The 20,141-nt window shown below is 38.6% G+C and overlaps 1 protein-coding gene across 3 annotated transcripts in view; it reads right to left on the bottom strand.

Moving 5' to 3' along the window:
- SPIN1 (spindlin 1) overlaps window positions 1–20,141 on the bottom strand; it is a 49,134-nt gene that overhangs the window by 17,303 nt on the left and 11,690 nt on the right. For all 3 annotated transcript variants that reach the window (XM_055698920.1, XM_055698921.1, XM_005435916.4), the window contains one exon: window positions 247–472. In XM_055698920.1, the coding sequence (XP_055554895.1) occupies window positions 247–298 (52 nt within the window). In that variant the 5' untranslated portion in view covers window positions 299–472. The remainder of the gene's footprint in view (window positions 1–246; window positions 473–20,141) is intronic.

The raw sequence follows: 20,141 nt of genomic DNA, 5'->3' as shown, positions 1-20,141 counted from the left end.
CTTTTTAGAATTCTACGTAACTTACAGTTCTAGTAAAACTGCTTTATAATATATAATCTGTTCTGCTAAATTAGAATTATGCATGCCTTTTCAATTCATCAGCTTCTGTAACAATAGTCTATGTTCTTTTTAGATAGGAATTATAACACCCTCACAAAACCATTAACATAGTTTTAAAAAAAATTATAAAGTAAGTACACTTTTTACCTGCTACAACCAAACAAATCACCCAGAGAAACAACTCACCTGCATCAGCTCTGGACCGCTGACCTGGTGATTTTCCAAATGGGGTCTTCATTCATCTGTGTTTAAGTGAGCAGCAAAGCTGCTGGACTAGGGTGAAAATCCAGTTCTTTCCAACTCCCAGGATATCTTCTTACTCTTGGAATAAGACAGCTACTTATTAATCCACCATTCAATCATGAATTTGTCCTTCCTTGAATGTAGAAGATGCACATTCAATTACACTACTCTGAAAAACAAAAGAGGTACGGTGTAAATAGTTTGATTTGAGAGTTGGTTAAGATAAAAATATTTTGTTTCACTTTAATGGGTTTTTTTCATACTCAACAGGAAGTTCCTTCACATTCTGTTACTCTGAACAGTCAACAAACAGAGGGCATATAGGCAAGAATAAAGCAAAATATATATCAGGGCTGTTACTATTGCCTCACATTCACAAGCAAGTTCCATATCAAAGTCAACTATGTACAGAAAGGAAAGCTTCTTCTGAAAAACCACTGAGGTTAGTACATGGAAGAATGACTACTACTTTGTAAGAAACTGTACTACCTTCACCAGAGGTAAAGCACAAATCAACTATTTCCATTCATTAGAAACAAAACACCCTTACCCCACATATATGAAGCAAAGTTATTCTGCTAAGTTTAAAAGTCTGTTGAAAAAATCCAACACAAAGTTATGAAAACCACTGATTCCACTGCAAGGACTGCTCAAGCCACCAATTTTTTTGGTTAAGTCAGGTTCATAGAAGATGTGCACAAGTTTTGGCAGATTCTCTATGCCTAAACTCATCAGATGCCTAAAACATTTAGTCATCACATTCCTGTAGATGAAGGAGATAAGTGAGGACAACTTTTTAAAGTCTTTTTCAGGATTTAATTACAGCAACTTGTATCACATGAAAATTCGAAGAATTACAGGTTAACTTATTTCAGACTAACGCTTTTGGACAGGAAACATTTATCAAGATTAATCTATTACTGCAGTGTTGCACATGGTTAAAACAAGAGAGGTCTGGTTGTGCTTTTAGTTTCATTTCCTTAAGTAATATAAATATAATCACTGCAGTCATGTTCTCTGTAACCTGTCAATCAGTGCTGGTCTTCCCTCTTTTACTTCAGTTTGGAACCTGCTGTCAATTTTCATACAGGGATTAAAAACAGAGGAATGCACTCAACTAGTGACCCAGCTGAGGGAAAATGTGTGGCTTCTGCTCCTGCCTTACTGAATAGGGGAACATACACGTACATGCCTTGAGGTATGGTAAAATTGTTATGCAGAAAAAACACATTTACATCTAGCACTTGTCAATTCTTCCATGAATTGCACCCATTAAATTCTGAGAACATAGAGGCAGAGAAATACTCCTAGGAAAAAACAGGAATAGGGAGACATAAAATTCAGTAACTTCCAGGTTTTAGAAAGATCTATACTTTGTTTCGAAGAGCTAACTTGAGACATTCAGTCAGGAATTCCTAATGATTTGTGAAACTGAAGTTAGAAATTCATTTACAGGAACTTAGTAGTTCCACATTTCATCTCCTCCTGTAATCTAATAGTGTATACACAACAATGCTGAATGATACCAGGGCAGCAATAATCAACTTTTATAAAGCACTTGAAAACACAACAGGAAGCCTGCCTAACAACTTTAATAGAACACGGCATAAAGATGTTTTTTCCTACTAAACTATTATACTATGGATTAAAATACATTAGTACAGAAGCATCACTGATAATTAAACTGAATTCAGAGCACTGCTGTGATACACTACCATATTCAGTCTCACACACACTGCATAAGCATACAAGACAGGTCCAGTTTTTCCTCCAGGAAAGTTAGCAGGTGACATTCAACTATAATCTATTATTATATTATTCTACTTCACCACTACCTCCAAGTCCCCAAAAAACATAAACCAAACAACAGCCACCCAAACTACAGACTGAAAATCATTCTGATTTTGAAACTAACATACACTTTTGCAGTTCAAGAAGCTGTAAATACTTCATAACACCTGCCTGTATTGTATACTCACCCGCTTCCCAAGATTTCCAATTGATGGCAAAAATATAAAGGATTGTTAAACAGCTATGTTTACAAAGATAACTGAAACACCACAAACACTGTGGTTTTCTACCAGTTAACTTTTTTTCCCCTATGGTATGGCCCAATCATTACTACGCCACAAATTTGAAGTCATACCTCTAAAAAGGAAAGCTACCTCCTAATCCTTTTAAAGTCACAGTTCACTTGCTACCAGTTAATGAAATGTTTCACTGTGCTATCTGAACCCAAGGACACAAAGCTACTGAAGTCAAAACCTGATTCACCAGCTCAAACCGATTTTCTAGAAACTAAGCCAGTACCTGTTGCTAGTTCAAAGATTCACTCAAGATTTTTGCTGAAAACAAATGAAGCTTGAGTTTTCCTAAAACTAGCATTCTAAATTCAATTTACATTTCAGTTGCATACTGACAGTTCTAAAGATATTAATAAGGAGGGATAGAACTTGATTTTCTGAAAATAAGCTGATATACTTTGAGAATATCTTGACTTTTAAAGCATATGTAACAAAGTCTCACTTACTTCATTACAAATAAACCAAAATGCATAAAACTTAGGATTCTTAAACATGATGTGTGACAAAACAACAAATATAATATCATTACGGAAATATCTTAAATTCCTAATACAGAAAAAAAATCAAGAAAAAAATTAACTCATAAAATGCAAAACCTTTTATTACAAGCCTTGAAGAATGTCACATTCCACATAAAAGAAAAATTCAAACCATGCTTCTGACATATTCAGTAGCAATAAGCTATACTGTTAAGGAAGAGTAGACGTTCCTTGTTTGGGTGTATATAAGATAACTTAGGAAATAAGCAATTTTTTAGGGTAATTCTGTTGACAGCAGATATAGCAAAAACTAGCAGCTTTTTTGGGTTCAAAGTGACATGTCCAACACGAGTTATACTGATCTTTTGAAAGTTACTGGCAGTCTATAAAGACAAGGTAAGTGCCACTGCCTACCAGTTCGGCACTGGTTTACCCAACACCTGACAGTACAGGTCACCAGCAGCACAGCTGCGGGTTTCACTTAGACAGGTATTCTTTTGACTTGTTATCAGCTGCAACTACTCACCACCCCAGGTATTTTGCTTTTTTGTTTTTACAAACCATCCTAGACCAACACTGTGGAAATCAGATGACTACTTTGTCTGAGGGTATTCCAGTTACTATGGAGTGTTTCACAGGAAGTGAAGTGTTAGACTGAAAATGCAAGCCCTACAAATTGTCAGTCACACCAGTTTTAGTAAGAATAGTACAATCCTACTATCAGAGTAGGGAGGAAGACACAATATTAAGACAGAAAAAATAAAGCTGTGTTAAGAAGTTATTTTTGCAGTATAAAGGCAAAAGGAGGAAAACCCAGCATGCACACAGACTGTAGCTTTCACTGTGAACCAGTTTAACCCTTTCTGTAAACTCATTTGTTTAGAAACATTAGAATGTTTTTATGTGAGCTTTTCACTCCATAACAATAAGTGTAACCACCTAAAACAATTCTCTAGCTTAACCTTCTGTTAACATTCATGCTTCTTTTTCCACCAAATTACACGCATTTCACTGCAACACAGAGCACAATGTTGTTCCCAGTATTCTAGTGAAAGCTTCAAGACCCTACTATCCATGGAAGAGGGATGTCAGCAGCACTAAAACACAGTTGTGACAACCGATGCTAATGGCACCAAAACCACCAAGTGCTTCTTCACTCCTGAACATTTTATCTAAATTTCACCACCATTAACACAGAAGGAAAGAGTAACAGAACATTTGCTGAGGCATTGCTTTAGAGGTGTAAGTTTGGAAGGAGAGGATAATAGCATGTGTCGCTCGTTAACTCTTAACTACAGAGCTGCAAATTCAGATTCCACACCCTCTGATGCCAACCGTTCCTGCTTTCAGAGCTAGTAGTCAGGAGGCCTTCTGGCACCACCTGCTGGACTCTGACATTTTCACTTCGATACCCTTTTCTCTTGCACGCAACTCCCCTGCTCTAAGCTTGCACTGCCAGTTGTTCAGTGGAGGACCAGCACAACACCGTGCTTCACAAGAATGTTCTGTGGAAGCAGTCATTCTCAAATGAAATGCACCAGCTGAAGATATTCCTTGGCAAGTACTATTTTGGTTTCCGTAACTCAACTCAGAACTGCTGGCACGTATTTCAGCTGAAGCAGTACCATGGTTTTAGCACTAATAAGTGGGATGAAGGTTGTGCTAGACTCCCCAAGTCTTACCATATGAAGAGGAAGGACCCTGCACCCCCTCTCCAAAAGACAACCATAACATTAAAAGTCTCCCCTAAATAACAGGGGGAATAAAAATATATGCCTGGTTTTAGTTTGAGTTACCTGGTTTTCTTCCCTCATTAAAAGCCCCAAACACACTGCTGTTGTATAAGAATTCAGGCACTCAAACCGCAAATTTATTTTCAAATATCCTTGAGGCTCAACCAGTATATTAACTTTCTTTATCCTATCACTAGGATTTTCTGTGGGTAGTTAACATCTGATTTCTAAGAGGAGAGATTTAAGTATGTAAACTCTGAACACAGAATTATTTACAGCTGACAACCATGAAGAGCAATACATTTCATCTACAGATTTATGAGCTGAAAGACCCCAAATCAATACTACCACCCCTCCCCTATGACAACCTTTGCAGTTTTTCCCCTACCGGTAGATGTATTGTGTATACAGTTGTATGGAAGCAAGCGGTACTGACATGCAACTGTGTGTGCATATATACAAATGCACATGTACTTAGTTGGAAGGGGCTTTGAGCAACCTCATCTAGTGAAAAATGTCCCTGCCCATGGCAGGGGAGTTGGACTAAATGATCTTTAGAGGTTCCTTCTCACACAAACTATTGTCTTGATTCTATGATGGATATAAACCCATAAATGAAATTCTAAATTTCAAGTTACCTTTACACTACAATGTGTGGTGGGTTGACCCTGCTGGATGCCAGGTGTCCACCAAAGCCGCTCTTTCACTCCCCTCCTCAGCTGGACAGGATAACAAAAGCTCATGGGTCGAGATAAGGACAGGGAGATCCTTCAGAAATTACTGTCACAGGCAAAATAGACTTGATTTGGGGAAAATTAATTACCATTCAAATCAGAGTAGGATAATGAGAACTAAAAATCAAAGCTTAAAAAACAACCTTCCCCCAACAACTACCTCCCTTTTTACCAGGCTCAACTTCACTCTTGACTTCTCTACGTCCTCCCCCCTAGAGGCACAGGTTTTTCTGCCACTCCTTGCTCACCACACCCTCCCCCTGCTTCCAGCATGGGGTCCACTTCCACAGGAGACAGTCCTCCATGAACTTCTCCAAGGTGAGTCCTTCCCACAGGCTGCAGTTCTTCGTGAACTGCGGAAGCGTGGGTCCCTCCCACAGGGTCACAAGTCCTGGCAGCAAACGTGCTCCAGCACAGGCTTCCCATAGGTTCACAGCCTCCTTCAGGTCCATCCACCTGCTCCAGCGAGGCACCCTCCATAGGCTGCAGGTGGATATCTGCTCGACTGTTAACCTCCATGGGCTGAGGCAGTGCAGCCTGCCACACTATGCTTTTACCATGGGCTGCAGGGGAATCTCTGCTCTGGTGCCTGACGCACCTCCTGCCCCTCCTTCTGCACTGACCTCGGTGTCTGCAGAGCTGTCCCTCACATCCTCTCACTCCTCTCTACTGTTGCAGTTTGGGTTGTGCAGATATTTTTCCCCTTCTTAAATATGCTGTCCCAGAGGCGCTACCACCATCGCTGATGGGCTCAGCCTTGGCCAGCGGTGGGTCCATCTTGGAGCCGGCTGGCACTGGCTCTGTCAGACATGGGGGAAGCTTCTGGCATCTCTTCACAGAAGCCACCCCTGTGTCCTTCCCCCTCCCCCTATCAAAACCTTGTCATGCAAACTCACTACAAATGTTAGAGTGATGCAACTGCAGATTATTCAGCAGAAGACTGAAAGAATCTGTAGTTTGTGCAAATTATGTCTTGTTGATAGGGTGTCTATTAAAGTGACTTTTGTTGAGAATGGAACTGCAAATGCTGTACAGTTTCTGCTAAAGAGGAACCAGCACATGCACAAACTCAGTGGATTCTAGGGATCAGACTACGGTAATTTCTAACTCTGGAACTGAATAAAACTGTTTTAACCCTTCAGCAAACTCCTGTATTTTAACCTTGTGTTAACAATACAGAATGCAAGAGACGGCACACTGCAGTTTCTTTTTATAAATAATTATTTATTAAAACACTTTAGCATAAACAAATGGACATACTATTTATCATTACAGAGCAAAAAAGGGTTTGCTGGTAAGTCCTGAAGACAAGAACTTCATATTATAGCATAAAGCCTATGGGAAGCAGACATAATTTAGGAATCCTAAAAAATATTGAAAATGCTATAGTAGAAGAAAAACTACCAACAGTAATATTATTTTTAAGAATTATCCCAATGGTTCAGAGTTAGATAGGTAGCTTGACAAAGGATACTAGTTATTCAGAAGCCTTCTATCTCATGCAACACTTTCAACAGCTTTTGTCTAAACCATCTTTTCAGCACATGTCCTTACCATAGTTCTACTAAAGACAGAGATGGTATTTTGGGTGAAATATGGAATATTTTTTTTTAATTGACTTTGCTAACTTGAAGCATTAGTATAGTTTTACAAGACCACATGCAAATTGCCACTCTCAAAGACTGCATTCAAACTTCTTACACACAAAAAGAGGAAAAAAAATAAAAGGAAATAACAGCCAGAGAGAAATCCTGGAAGTATAGTTTCCAATGTTTGCTATCCATGCTTGTTGTTTTCCTCTTGAACTAGCAAAACATAGCTGTTACTGAAACAACACTATAGTCTGTTCTTTATTTCCACTGCATTTTCCTCAGGTCATACATCATTAAAGCAGCCTGTCTCACTTAATCCAGATTAGCATTTAAGATTTTTTTGCAATGGATGTAATTTGAAATAAATTCCGACAGTGTATAATTCAGCCACTTTGTAAAAGCAGCATCTAGAACTTCATTAGAGCCAGTATTATAAAGCTATTCTAAACAAATTTGCTTATCTTTAATTTCAGGGACTTAATGACCACCCTTCCAGCATCACAGTATTGTCTTGGAAGACTAGTTTTCACAACTTCCGCACTACAGTTCTAAACTGTAATAAAAGCAGCAGCAAAGAGAGCAGAAGAGCACAGGATTCTCAGCCTGCACATCAGAATGCACCTACTTCTGTTTTTTTTAAACAAACTGTTACAGGTTAAATGCTAAAAAGATGTTATTTCCTCCAAAAGCTTATAAATAATTTTTAGCCTTGTCTGCATTATTCTTATGCTTACACAGGTATTGTGGGAGGTGCAAGGTAAAGCATAAGTGTGTTCTTGTCTGCATTAGAGCACCCATCCATCCATCCATAGCCTGGAACACAAAAAAACCCACCTGAAACCAAGTAGGGTTTTTCACTTCCTGCAGAACACCAAAACAAAACCCAGAGTAATCACTTGACACTAGTGCCCTTGGCAACTGCTCTAAATTGCAGTGAGAACATATTAGATCCTGTTTGGCTATTTTGCTGGCACCTATTCCTTGAAAAACCCTGGATTACTGGGAGAGAAATCAATTTTAGGTAGTGAATTCTAAGCACCCTACAATGAAGGGTAGGGTGTTTGTCAAATATTCACAGAAGTATGCACTGCAAATTTAAAATGAATAAAATCCATAGTGGAAGAACAATCATAAAATGCAAGATTTCCCAAACGTTTTCCAACTCAAGACCACAGTTCATGGATCTGCCTAGTGCCACACCACTGAAATTAATTATGAAGTTCAGCTGTCTAGAAACGAAGCACTAAATGAAGTAAAGTCTCTCCAGCTAGTAAGAACTACTTTTTTAAAAGTTTAAGCATGTGGAATTGAACTATTTTTTAGAAGTATACCATGGTGGCACTTCCTAAAGTGTGTCTAAACCCTACTGCAATCAAAAGACAATTTCAGACTTTCTGGTCAACTAAGATTATGGTGATGTCATCTCATTCTTATCTGACTGGCTTGGTATTTTATGCTGCCCCTCTGTATTTAGTAAACTCCATATCCAACATGAATGTGGGATTCTGGCCTCAACAAGTGGCAGTCTCCATGAGTGGTACCATAAACATAGTTCCAAGGGATTCTCCATGAAATACATTACATTTACACTGAAGATTTTATTCAGTGGACCACATGTGGAAGCAGAGAGTAAATGGTAAACTGTCAAAGATAAACTGCCCAGAGGTAACTGAACTAGCAGGTCAGCTGTTAGCCTGGCAAAGCCTAACAACTGTCTGATAAACAGCTATCTGAACAACTGTACACAGATACATTTCAATTTACCTTCTTTTTTTCCCCAGTCTAGATTAAAGCTATTATAGATAGTCAGCAGTAACTTTTGACTGTAACAGCAGCCAAAGATCAGGCACATATGTTGTACTGCAGTCTACATGCCCTTCATACTACTTCTTTCCCTCCTTTCCACCAATCTTCATCTGTTTGTAGAATACTATTGTTCTCAGCTGCCATTTGGGTTCCCCTTGGAAAGAATATCTGGCTTTCTTCCTTTGCAGAGCCTTTCATGTGGATGTTCATACTTTCAGTATATTGGAACATCACTTAAAATATTAACTATGTGCAAACATGTAAGAGAACTGATGTTTACCTACCAGCCTAGTTTTTCTTTTTATTCTTCAGTGGGGCAGGAAAAAAAGCCCTTTGAACAAACTGTCCAAAGATTCTTCACAAACAAAAGCAGAAGTTGAAACCTGATCCATCAGAGACCTAGAAGTATCTTCTAGAGTTTCCTGCATATAAAAGTTAGGTAGGAATCTCATAACCTGTAAGAAATTCCATAATTAGCTCTCCAGTGTCTGTCCAAATAATTCAAGAAATCACTGTGTGGGAAGCTTTAATGTGCAGTTATGGTAATGAAACCCTACTCTAGGCTACAGAGCTATGAGATCAATGCATAAAAAGCCTTCCCATAGAAAGATTTCTTTTCTAACATGAATTTAAGATCACAGGATAAGGATTACAGGATTAAGGATAGAACAGATCAGTTTGAAGTGCACTAACTGTTAAAAGTTAAGTGAGCCACAACTATTTTCTTGCTGCCCTCACAAATGGTGAGAGGACTACCTTTAGAAAGTACCATGCCTAGATATGAAGAAAGCGCTACACAGAATTAGTAGTTACCCTAGAGAGACTGCCACCCAGAAGTTAAGAAATTGAGCTGGATGTTTCTACCACTTAACATAGAAAGACCTGTAAATGTTCTCTTAGGCTTGACATTATGCCTCAGTGTCATCAACACTACATGCAGCAGCAAAATGCAACTGCCAAATAATTTTAAGTGACAACTTTGACACTGATACTATTAGACATTTTATAACTACACTTCATCACTTGGGTTATATCAGAATTGCCTTATACATTCAAAATTGCCTAGAACTATGCTTCAGATTCTTTTAGGACAGTAAGAGCTGTTAAAAGAAAGTGGGAACAAGAACCCAAAATCATATTTTTGATCAAGTAAATCTGATAGAGAAGCTTGCTTCACAACCTATGTTAAAACTAAGACATTTTCCCCTTGATCTTATTGCAGCAAATTCTGTGCTACTACAAACACTATAAAACACAGCCCATGATCAAATTACAGAACTGCAATATGAACTGTTGTTATCTTGGAGTTTCAGCAGCTTGGGTTACAATGTAACTAATACTTATATTTCACTTAGATGTCGTATTTCAGAGCAATACAAATCTGCTCAAAGAATATGCAAACTAAACAGAACGCAAAGAAGTGGCATACAATACACTGTATCCTGAAAACAATCTAAAATATTTGAACGATATCTAGAAGTTACATTGAAGTACAATTCAGAATCAAGCCCTGGAAGTATCAAGGTTAAATCCAACTTTTGTGCATACAGACACTGCTTTGCAAGTCAAAAAAGGCTTCTAATTTTATTTTTTTTAAAAAAACTTAATTCTTCAGAACTCTGGGAAATTTTTCTTTTACTCTAATGCATGTAAATTATGAACTTTTTTCCTAGTGGCATCCTTGGAACTGGACACAAGGCATTGCTATTTAGTAAGAGTTAAACAAATATTAAAGGCAAAGTCGAACACCCATTACAGTTGCTTCACTCTAATCACATATGGCTTTCTTTATAAAACCACAATTAATTCTTTCCATGTTCTTCAGAGCTCTGCTCTTCTCACGTTTCACAACATTATATATACATGCACAACAACTGTTTTAGAGCTGAGATATGCCTTCATCAGTGCAAAACTGAAGTGGCTATTCATACCACACAAATACATTCAAGCCCTTCTATTGAGGGTATCAGGTTAAGAAGTCTGTGCCACTGTCAGCACCTAACTTGCCTGGCTCTGCCCACTTTATTATGCATCAGTTACCCTTCCAGATTGCCTAGGTCTCTTTATCTGTCAAAACCACTTGTCACCGTACTGTAGTTTCTAAAGCTATCTGCCACTCCAGAATCCTGAATTAAAGCAAACTGGAAGTCTTTCTGTTCTTTCTAAACTTGAAAGACCTTACTTCCCAAGCACTGCCTTACACTCTTTCTGCGTTATCCTTTTCTCCCTGACTTCAGCTAAGACACTTTACCATTGCTTTACACAAATTCCTCCAGTCATTTGACAGCAACCAGTTCAATCAGTTGCTCAGCTATTTTTTTACATAGTTCCTCATATCAATGGTCTCTTGGGATCACTGCAGCATTTTTTTCTGTCCCAGCCTGTTTCTAAAACTAGCTGCAGTACAGGCTTCTCTATGGTTTCTAGTTTCTCACTGAGGTCTACTTGTCACAAATAAAAACTTTGATCCATCACCTCAGAAAAACTCCACAGTTCAGTCAACAACAAACACTGCATAAAGCAGAAAACAGAATACAAACAGAGGAAGTCTCAGTTGTCATCTCCAGCAGCACAACAAACAACATGCTACAGAATTACGGTTGCAATCCTATCCAGCCCACACAATGCTGGATAGACAGAAAACATAGGCGGGGACTTAAGGAGTTCTGCTGCCAAACCCCAGTGAGTCTTTGCTAAGTATGCATGAACAGGAATTGCCCAGTGCTTATTTGTTCAGAGTTGATGTCTTTCATTAGTAGTCCACTAGGTTGTTGTTTTTTTTTAAGTAAAAACATGCTGCGTCCTTATCAAAGATACATATACACACTCTTTATACTCTTCAGTTTCATCTCTTTGATCTAAAGTCTCAAGTATTGGAACAAGAAGGCTACAGTTCTTTCTGCAGAAAAGTATTTTTTACTAGTTTTACTATCATTAAGATAATAAAGCAATTTTGATTAAGTTTTATTACAAGTTCACTCTGAAGAGCTTAAAGCATGCATCCAGAATAAGATACGCAAGTCTTTAATTAATGTCCGATCTCAGGCAGTTGAAAGCAATTGCAAACAAGCCCTCCCAAATTTGAACATGAAGTAGCTTCCAGCATACTTCAACTTACTCATCAATGACCTGGACAAAGGGACAGAGTGTACCCTCAGCAACTTTGCTGATGACATGAAACTGGGAGGGTGGCTGATACCCCAGCAGGCTGCACTGCCATTCAGCAAGACCTGGGCATGCTGGAGGGTTGGGTGGAGAGGGACCTAATGAAGTTCAAAGGCAGTGTAGGGCCCTGTACCTGGACAGGAACAACCCCACACACCACCACAGGCTGGGGCTGACCTGCTGGGAGGCAGCTCTGCAGAGAAGGACCCGAGAGTTCTGGTGGACAGCAAGTTGCCCAGGAGCCAGCAGTGTGACCCTGTGGGCAAGAAGGACAATGGGGTCCTGGAATGCATTAGAAGTGTGGCCAGCAGGTTGAGGGAAGTGATCCTGCCCATCTGCTCTGCCCTGGTGAGGCTGCACCTGGAGTGCTGTACCCAGTGCTGGGCTCCCCAGTTCAAGAGACACTGGGAGCTACTGGAGAGGGCTCAGTGGAGGGCTATGAAGATGATGAGGGGACTGGAGCATCTCCCTGATGAGGAAAGGCTAAGAGAGCTGGGCCTGTGTAGCCTGGAGAAGAAGACTGAGAGGGGATCTTGTTAATGCACAGAAATATCTTAAAGGTGAGTACCAAGAAGATGGGGCCAGACTCTTTCCAGTAGTGCCCAGCAAAAGGGGCAATGGGCACAAACTGCAACACAGGCAGTTCCATCTGAAAAAAAAAAAAGGAAATTCAACTTTTTTACTTTGAGTCCAGAGCCCAGAGCACTGGACTGGGCTGCCCAGAGGTTGTGGAGTCTCCTTCTCTGGAGACGTTCAAAACTTGTCTGGATATGATCCTGTGCAACTTGCTCTAGGTGAATCTGATTTAGTGGGGGTTGGACTAGATTACCTCCAGAGGTCCCTTCCAGCCCTAACACCACGATTCTGTGGCAGACAGAACCACTGACTCACAGCACCACTGTCCCCCAGTAACACAAAGTACTTATATACCTTCTTTAAAAACATATCCCAACCACACTATCATCCTACCAGTCCAAAATGAAATTAAAGGAAGCCATTTTTAATCCCTAATCTTACACCAATGTATTCTGACCAGCTCTTTCAACACTGTTCTTTCCATCATTTTTTAGAGGCTGGATGTTTCTCCAGTTTTAGAACCAGTGGTCCCTTTTCACGTTCCACCCAATTATCTCTCATTTACAATTATATTTGTTAGGCCACCCAAATAATATAAAGCTTACAGATGAAATTCAGTTCATCAGCTACCACCTTTACAAAACTCCAAAGCTGATTATGCTTTCCAGCACTGTCAACTCTTAGTTCACCAACAGTCATTGCAGTGAAGTACCAAATCTTCATCAATGAACCATGTTTGTCAGAAAACTTTAACTGATATTTGGCAAGCCATAAATAAATTTCAGTTAAGTATTCAACAGTTTTAGCCAGCCAACTACAACACAAAGGACACACATAAGCAAGTAAACTGCAATTTCTTACTTTTGAAGTTTAAAAAAGAAAATGTTATTAAAATACTATTTAAAATATTAGTTAAGCTATCCAAATTTTTGTGTTTGTATTTTAAATGAGGGCAATATTTTCCATTACAATACATAAAACTCAACAGCTCACACACTTGATCTTATATTATTAGCCACAACTTCAAGAACAAAAGAGGTGCACAGGATTTGGAAGCGTTTTTTAAATTTCCTTCCAGTTTAAAATAAGTAATTTTTTCAAATTACACAAATCAAACTGTATTAGTTAATACTGGCAGGACTTTGCCTCTTAACAAACACTTTACTAGCCCTAACTTCACCAGCCTTTCTCTCTTGATGAGTGAATACACAACTGAAAATTGTTGAGTTTCCTCACTGTTCAGCAGGAAACATTTAGGATGAAAACAAGCACTGGTCAGAATGCATTTCAAGCACATGTATTCATGCATACTCAACTGTGTACAGCAGAAGAACGAACCATAACAGTTAATTCAAGTGACCTCTTCACCTTACGTGTTTAAAAGGTGCAACAGCTCTAAACCCTGATAGAACTTTGCCAACTTCAGCTGAACACAAAATACGGTTATCACATAAGGCAGATAAGCACTGTGCATACATTAAGCAAGGGACAGTCTTGAGGTATACTGAATGAGGTAACCAACATTTCTAGAGAAAGAGCAAAAAGGTTTCCTATTTTTATTGTTAAAATCAGCAAAATAATTAAGGCTATCAGCTGTAGATCTGCACAAAATCCAATCCTTAACATTGTTCATTCTGACCTTGTTACTATACATTGCTTTGTTGGAACAGTTTAGATATGTAAGTATATGACTACTAATTACACAGGAGTTTCTTCCCTGTTTTCTGCCGCTAAAGAAGTTTCAGAGCAGGAACAGTTCTCACTTAAACTACCTTCTATCACAAGTAATACATTACTTTTTATGCTCTACATGGCACACAACATTTGACAACAAAAACTACTGGCATTAGAAATGCTTCAGACTGTCAATATCCCTTTAGAGGCCAAATATTCCAGCTGTGAACCACGCACTGAACACTTGGCCCCATTTTTTCAGCAACTCAGCATGTCCCTCTTGTGCTTGTTGTAATAGGATCGAAGTATTGCAAAATCCGTCTCAAGCTTCTCTACAATTACAGCTGTTCCTAGAAGGCCTTCAGAAGCACAAGTATTCCTCACGGTAGCTAGTAGTTCCACTAGCAATATACCACAATGTTGATTGTTTCCCCCCCCCCCCCCCCCCAATGAAAAATTATTGTAATTCAGCCTTAGGCATGTGAATTGCATCTCTTTACAAAATAAATCACACGTAAGGCTGGGTGTCTTGCTAGTCCTCTAAATCAGAAGCTAACTTTTCCAGGCTTAAATGTCAACGCCGAAAGGTTCTCCAGATCACCAGTTTTAACACCCAGCTTACGCAAGCATGTTTTAAAACTCTCCATTTACATCACATCTACATTTGTCCACCTGTAAAGCTGGCTGGAATCAAGTTCCTTTGCTGAGGTCTCCTACTAACCCAGTACAAACAACGGGAAAAGGCAAGAGGGATTTAATGTGATCTTGTTTCTGTGAGAAGTAATACAAAGGGATGCCTTTCTGTATTGATGGAGCTGGGGACTGACTATGTCTCTGCTGTAAGAGCTGGTTGAAAACATATCCTTCTGCTTTCTCTTCCCTTAATTTCCCAGGACGCTGACAATTAAAATTACAACTTCACTGACAAGCTGGTGAATTTTACTACTTCTCTTACAAGTCTTTAACATTTGATTCTACTAGTATGTAGGTAGTCAGTGACCTAATAGCATATTATAATACTGGCCCTCAAAGTAAGATGAATTCATCACAGCCTATAATTCTTCATATGACTTAAGAAAAACATAACTAATTTTTGGAGAACAGTGGAAGAACAACAATTTTCTAACAACATGATCGATATAGCCCACATCATTATAAAAAAAGTGTTATGCAAAAAAAATTCTAACGAAAGCCCCTACAAATAAAACTCAAATACAGTTTGAGAGTTGTTTATCAGCATTTTCTTTTACTAGCTTTAAAAAAACACAATTGTTACCTACTCACACAAAACCAAAGCAACAGTTTTTCTAAAAATGTCTACATTATTAGTCTACAGATTTCCCAAATATTCCTGAATTATTCTGTATACTGAAGGCTTCAGATAGATGAGTGCTTTCCCTCTCTCTGCAACATGTATAGTAAAGTCGCATCTTGGGGAAATAGGCCTTTAAAAATTCCTCAAAATGATCATCTATTTCAAGCTGTTTTCTTGACAGTAGGTTAAATTCATTGCAGCTAAAGCATATTTTCCATCTTGTGTTTTCTATTTACTATTCCTCTGTACTTTCCATTTTTATTTTTAAAGTATGATGCCTACAATTCTTCTCTTGAATTTTGTTAACGTGCTTCCATTTTATCTTTGAAATCACTAATGGAACTTGAATGTAAACTAATACAAGGACATGCTATAGGTGGTTTATCAGAACTCCCCCGGAAACCATGTAACAAGTTACATCTACAATAATCTTCTACAGCTGAAGAAAATAACCTTCCTAACAAAATGAACCTCTCAGTGCACACCTAGAATTTATCTATCATACTTAGAGATTCCATAAGTAGGTTAAATTAAGCAATGTTTTGATCTTAAGATAGTGAGCTGATTGATGAAATTAGTCTCTGGTCTGATAAAATGCCCTCACAATACTTCACTATACTGAAGAAAAACATTTCTGTTCTAAGAGATTACACATTTTCTTTCTCAAAATTCACAAAAACTCTTGTAAACATTGTTACAGATCCTTATGGCACAAAATTACCATAATTTAAAAAAAAAAAAGGCAAACCCCGTGAGTAAATACTGATGAGATAGTGACAGATTTCCAGACAGGCAATCTGGTATACAAAGACACCTGAAAACTCACCACATGTTACAAGTGTCCGTAAGCATACCTCAATACTTGCATCATGAACACAGAGAAGATGTGTGTGTGAATGAACTTCAACAGCAAGAACTCCTCCATCTTGCCCTCACAAGCTTTTAACAGCAGTGACTGACTGGACAGCTCTCATCCTCAGGCAGCAATGAAGCATTGCTTATTAGCTCTAATGACCAGAACAATCCAAAGATGTGCAACAATACACTACCAGGTTTTTAAATCAGTTTCCTAAAAAGCGGAAAAAGACCTACAAACAGTTACTGGAAGCTAATGTTAGCTCAACAGAAAGAAATTCCTACAAACAACTGTAAACAAATTTGCATCATTCCAACCCATTAGTGACTGACATTGCTGTTTAAACTGTTCAGAGAAGAACTCCAAACTAATAGAAGAATGATCCTTCACAATGGCAGAAAATTGTGGAAATAAACAGAAATACACTTCAGTAAAATCTGTGAACCTTTGATTGTCCACAGAGTATTCTAGCACAGCTCCATAACAATCTTTCAGCTTGCAGCCTTATTTATCTGTCAGGGATAGAAGTCACTAAAGTGAAAGCAATACAAAACCCCCACTTTTATACTTTGTTTTGTGTTGGGTATAACCAGAATACAGTTCTCTGAACTTGCAGCCTCTGTCACACCTACATGTGTACATGATCCACCAAGTGACCTTTGCAATAGCACTGGAAGTACAGATACACAAAACTGACTCCCCCCCCCCCCTCTGCTACCCAATAAGCTAACCAGAGGCCAACTAGTTTTTCCACTTGCAGAATTAAAAAAGATGGAAAGGGGATGATTAACTTTGCTTTCATCAGAAGAAAGGTGTATTTTTACATGCTTTGTTTTTCATCCAAGAAAGAAGTTCCATCAGAGGATACATCATTCAGACCAGTACTGTTGTGCAGGAATTAGCTCACCTCTGTCCAGAGGTTTTTGAAGTTCTGAATCTTCCCTCGATGAACAGACAGGTGCATCTGCAAGAGATTATCATCTTGGCTGACCTAGCACAGCAGTTCACAGATCAAGGCTTCTTGCATTGTTTGGGTCTTTGAATCAACCAGAAACAGTTTGGGAACATCTGATCAAAGCCTTCTTCATTATGTTTAATTATGTGCTGCTCTGTATGTTCCTGGAGTTCTTCAGGGAAAGCAAAAAGACCAGGAGAGGCCTAAAGCCCACCACTAATGCAACTGTACATCAGTGGTTATGGTATTTAACATCCAATGAGCACTAATCTTTACATGCTAAACCTCAAGTCATGCTGGCTGATTAGAAATAAGCACAGTGGTAACACTACACTTTCAGTAAGCCAGACAAGCTATCAACACATCAGATGATTGTTACAATTAACTATAGGCATATGATTTTGCCTGAAAGGGAGAAAAGCTAGTCATGAACACACACAGGGGGGGTGGGGAAAAAAAAAAAAAAAAAAAAAAAAAAAAAAAAAAAAGAAAGAAAAGAAGAAAGGCACTGACAAAACCAAAGTGACAAATTAAAGAAAAATGAAAATCCTGAGGTAAAAATGGTTGGGAGTGGGAAATTACATACACATGACATCACTAGAATCCAGTAAGGAAAAAAAATCTCTTTTCAATTACAGGTTTGAAGTTTAGGCTCACACTAAATAAAATTAGTTTACTAAAATTCCCTCCAGGCTTAAGAGGTAAAGGACAACTATAGGCCTGCCACTTTAAGAATACATAAATAACATTAACTCAGAAAACAAAAGAAAGCTTAAGTTCTCTATAAAGATATAGTCCAGAAAGCTTTGCAGATTTAGTTTGTTTTTTAGGGTTTATCAACCATAAAGCTAGGTATTGAGCATTTGTCTAATATTAGACTGATTTAAATGTAAGTTTCTTATTTGATCTGCCTCACTTCTTAGCAAGGTCACAACTAGATCTGGTAATAGTTGGCTAAGAGACACAATGACATTTTGCCATATGCTTGCCCTTTGAAAAATTCCTTGTTTCCCATATTAGTCCAAAAAATACATACCAAAAATTGAACACAAGAATACAAAAAATTGGATTTGCAATTTGGTATTAAAAACAGACACACTGGTTTTTTTTGTGTAAGATAGGATAACCTCAATCGCTTACACAAACTAAACCAGATACCGCTTGTGCAAGATAAGATAACCGCCAGATGTCCAGGAACCGACAGAAACAGGACAAACAACCCTATATAAGGACGTATGAGTGAGGGGTCAACTATAGGACAAAGGAGGAAGACTTCTTACTTCGGCCTCAACGACCACCAGGAGGCAGAAAACGACCCCCTAACAACAACTGAAGCATGCGCAGAGTACCTCCACTACTTCATGAACACGGAAGTAAAGATGTATAAAAAGGGACTGTTTGAACTGCTCAGTACGGCAGTTGGTGGAGCGCAGACTCCCCTGCCGTCCAGCGCTGTCTTTGCTCATATTCTACTTGCTATAATTAATAAAATTTTAATTGGATTATGATCCATTGTGGTCTCAATTTATAACACTGTACAAGCCCTATGCTTGCTATTTCTACAGTAAATGCAAGTGAACTTTAAGTTTTGTAATGCAAGTATTTTGTCCTCACTTATGCTCTTACAGATGGGAGCTGACCTAATAGTTTATCATAAGTGTAAGCAAGTTCGCTCAGTTTGGTTTGGTAACAGTTACAAAGACAGGTCCCTGGAAGCCAGAGGGAATGTCTATTTGAAAAAATAAGGTTCTCTGTTCTCTGCTTAAGTGTCTCCTCATAGGGTATACTTAGGTCATCAGCCTTTGTTTGAAGACTAGACTTAATTGCTATTGTGTTAGTCTGAGAAACGTTTCTCCAAAGTCAGAAGGATCACCCAGACATTCTGGAAGAGCAAGCCCAGGGCAAACATACCTAACCTTGCCGTTAGAAGGTAATGAAGTGGTAACTTACTGCACTTAGCTAAGACTGTTACGTTAATTAATCACAGCAAATCACACCCTTGGGTTCACACCTCTTCAGGAGGCCGGCTGATCTTTCCAAGTGCTATTTTAAGTGTACAACAGCCAGTTCTCAACGATTCAGTCTAGTAATGCTGCTATATACACCTTTCACATTGATGGACTTTAAGTTTCACAACATATTTGGGGGGGGGGTGGGGGGGTGGAAATCTGCCGTTTCACAGACCACTTTCAAGCTTTTTAAATCACTAGTAACAAATTATTCTTGGACATGTGTTCTGAGACCTTAGAGCCTAGAGCACATCGAGAAGATGCCAGTGCAACACAAAATTGAAAATAAGTGCAATTAAAATATTTTCCTAAGCCAAACTTCAGAATTTGTGACATCAGTTTTGCAAGAGCAAATATTTTGCTGACATACTTGAAACACTTTTTTCTCTCTAATTCAGCAGGCTTCTACAACTTTATTCATGAAGGCCCACAAACATACTTTGTTTCCTGCATTCAGAGGTGACAGTTCATGCTTTAATAATCATTGATTCTTACAGTCAACATCCAATTTCTTCAGCTGTTCTGTAACTTATTCATAACATTCATTATTTGTCTTTAAGATGAGCAGTGGCAGGCCACCAATTTGGGGGAGAGCACAAGCCAATTACACAGCAATACTTATGTGCTGGAGCACATACCACCTACCAGTTTAAAAGCAGAAAAAAATGCATGTGCATTCAAAATTCTTGTTAGGACAAGCTATTATTCACAGAATTGATCAGAAAGCCAAAATTTGCTATGAACCTCATTTTAAGTAACCAGTAAGGATATTGACAAATAAGTAGTAACTCAGCACTTAAAAGCAAAAAAATCAAGGCCACAAAATGCTGAGAGATCAGGTTAGAAAACAGTTATCCACA

This window comes from Falco cherrug, chromosome Z (genome assembly GCF_023634085.1).
Source record: "Falco cherrug isolate bFalChe1 chromosome Z, bFalChe1.pri, whole genome shotgun sequence".
Classification (NCBI taxonomy): Eukaryota; Metazoa; Chordata; class Aves; order Falconiformes; family Falconidae; genus Falco; species Falco cherrug.
Note: the sequence above shows the minus strand (reverse complement) of the source record. Positions and strands in the feature narration are given on the sequence as shown.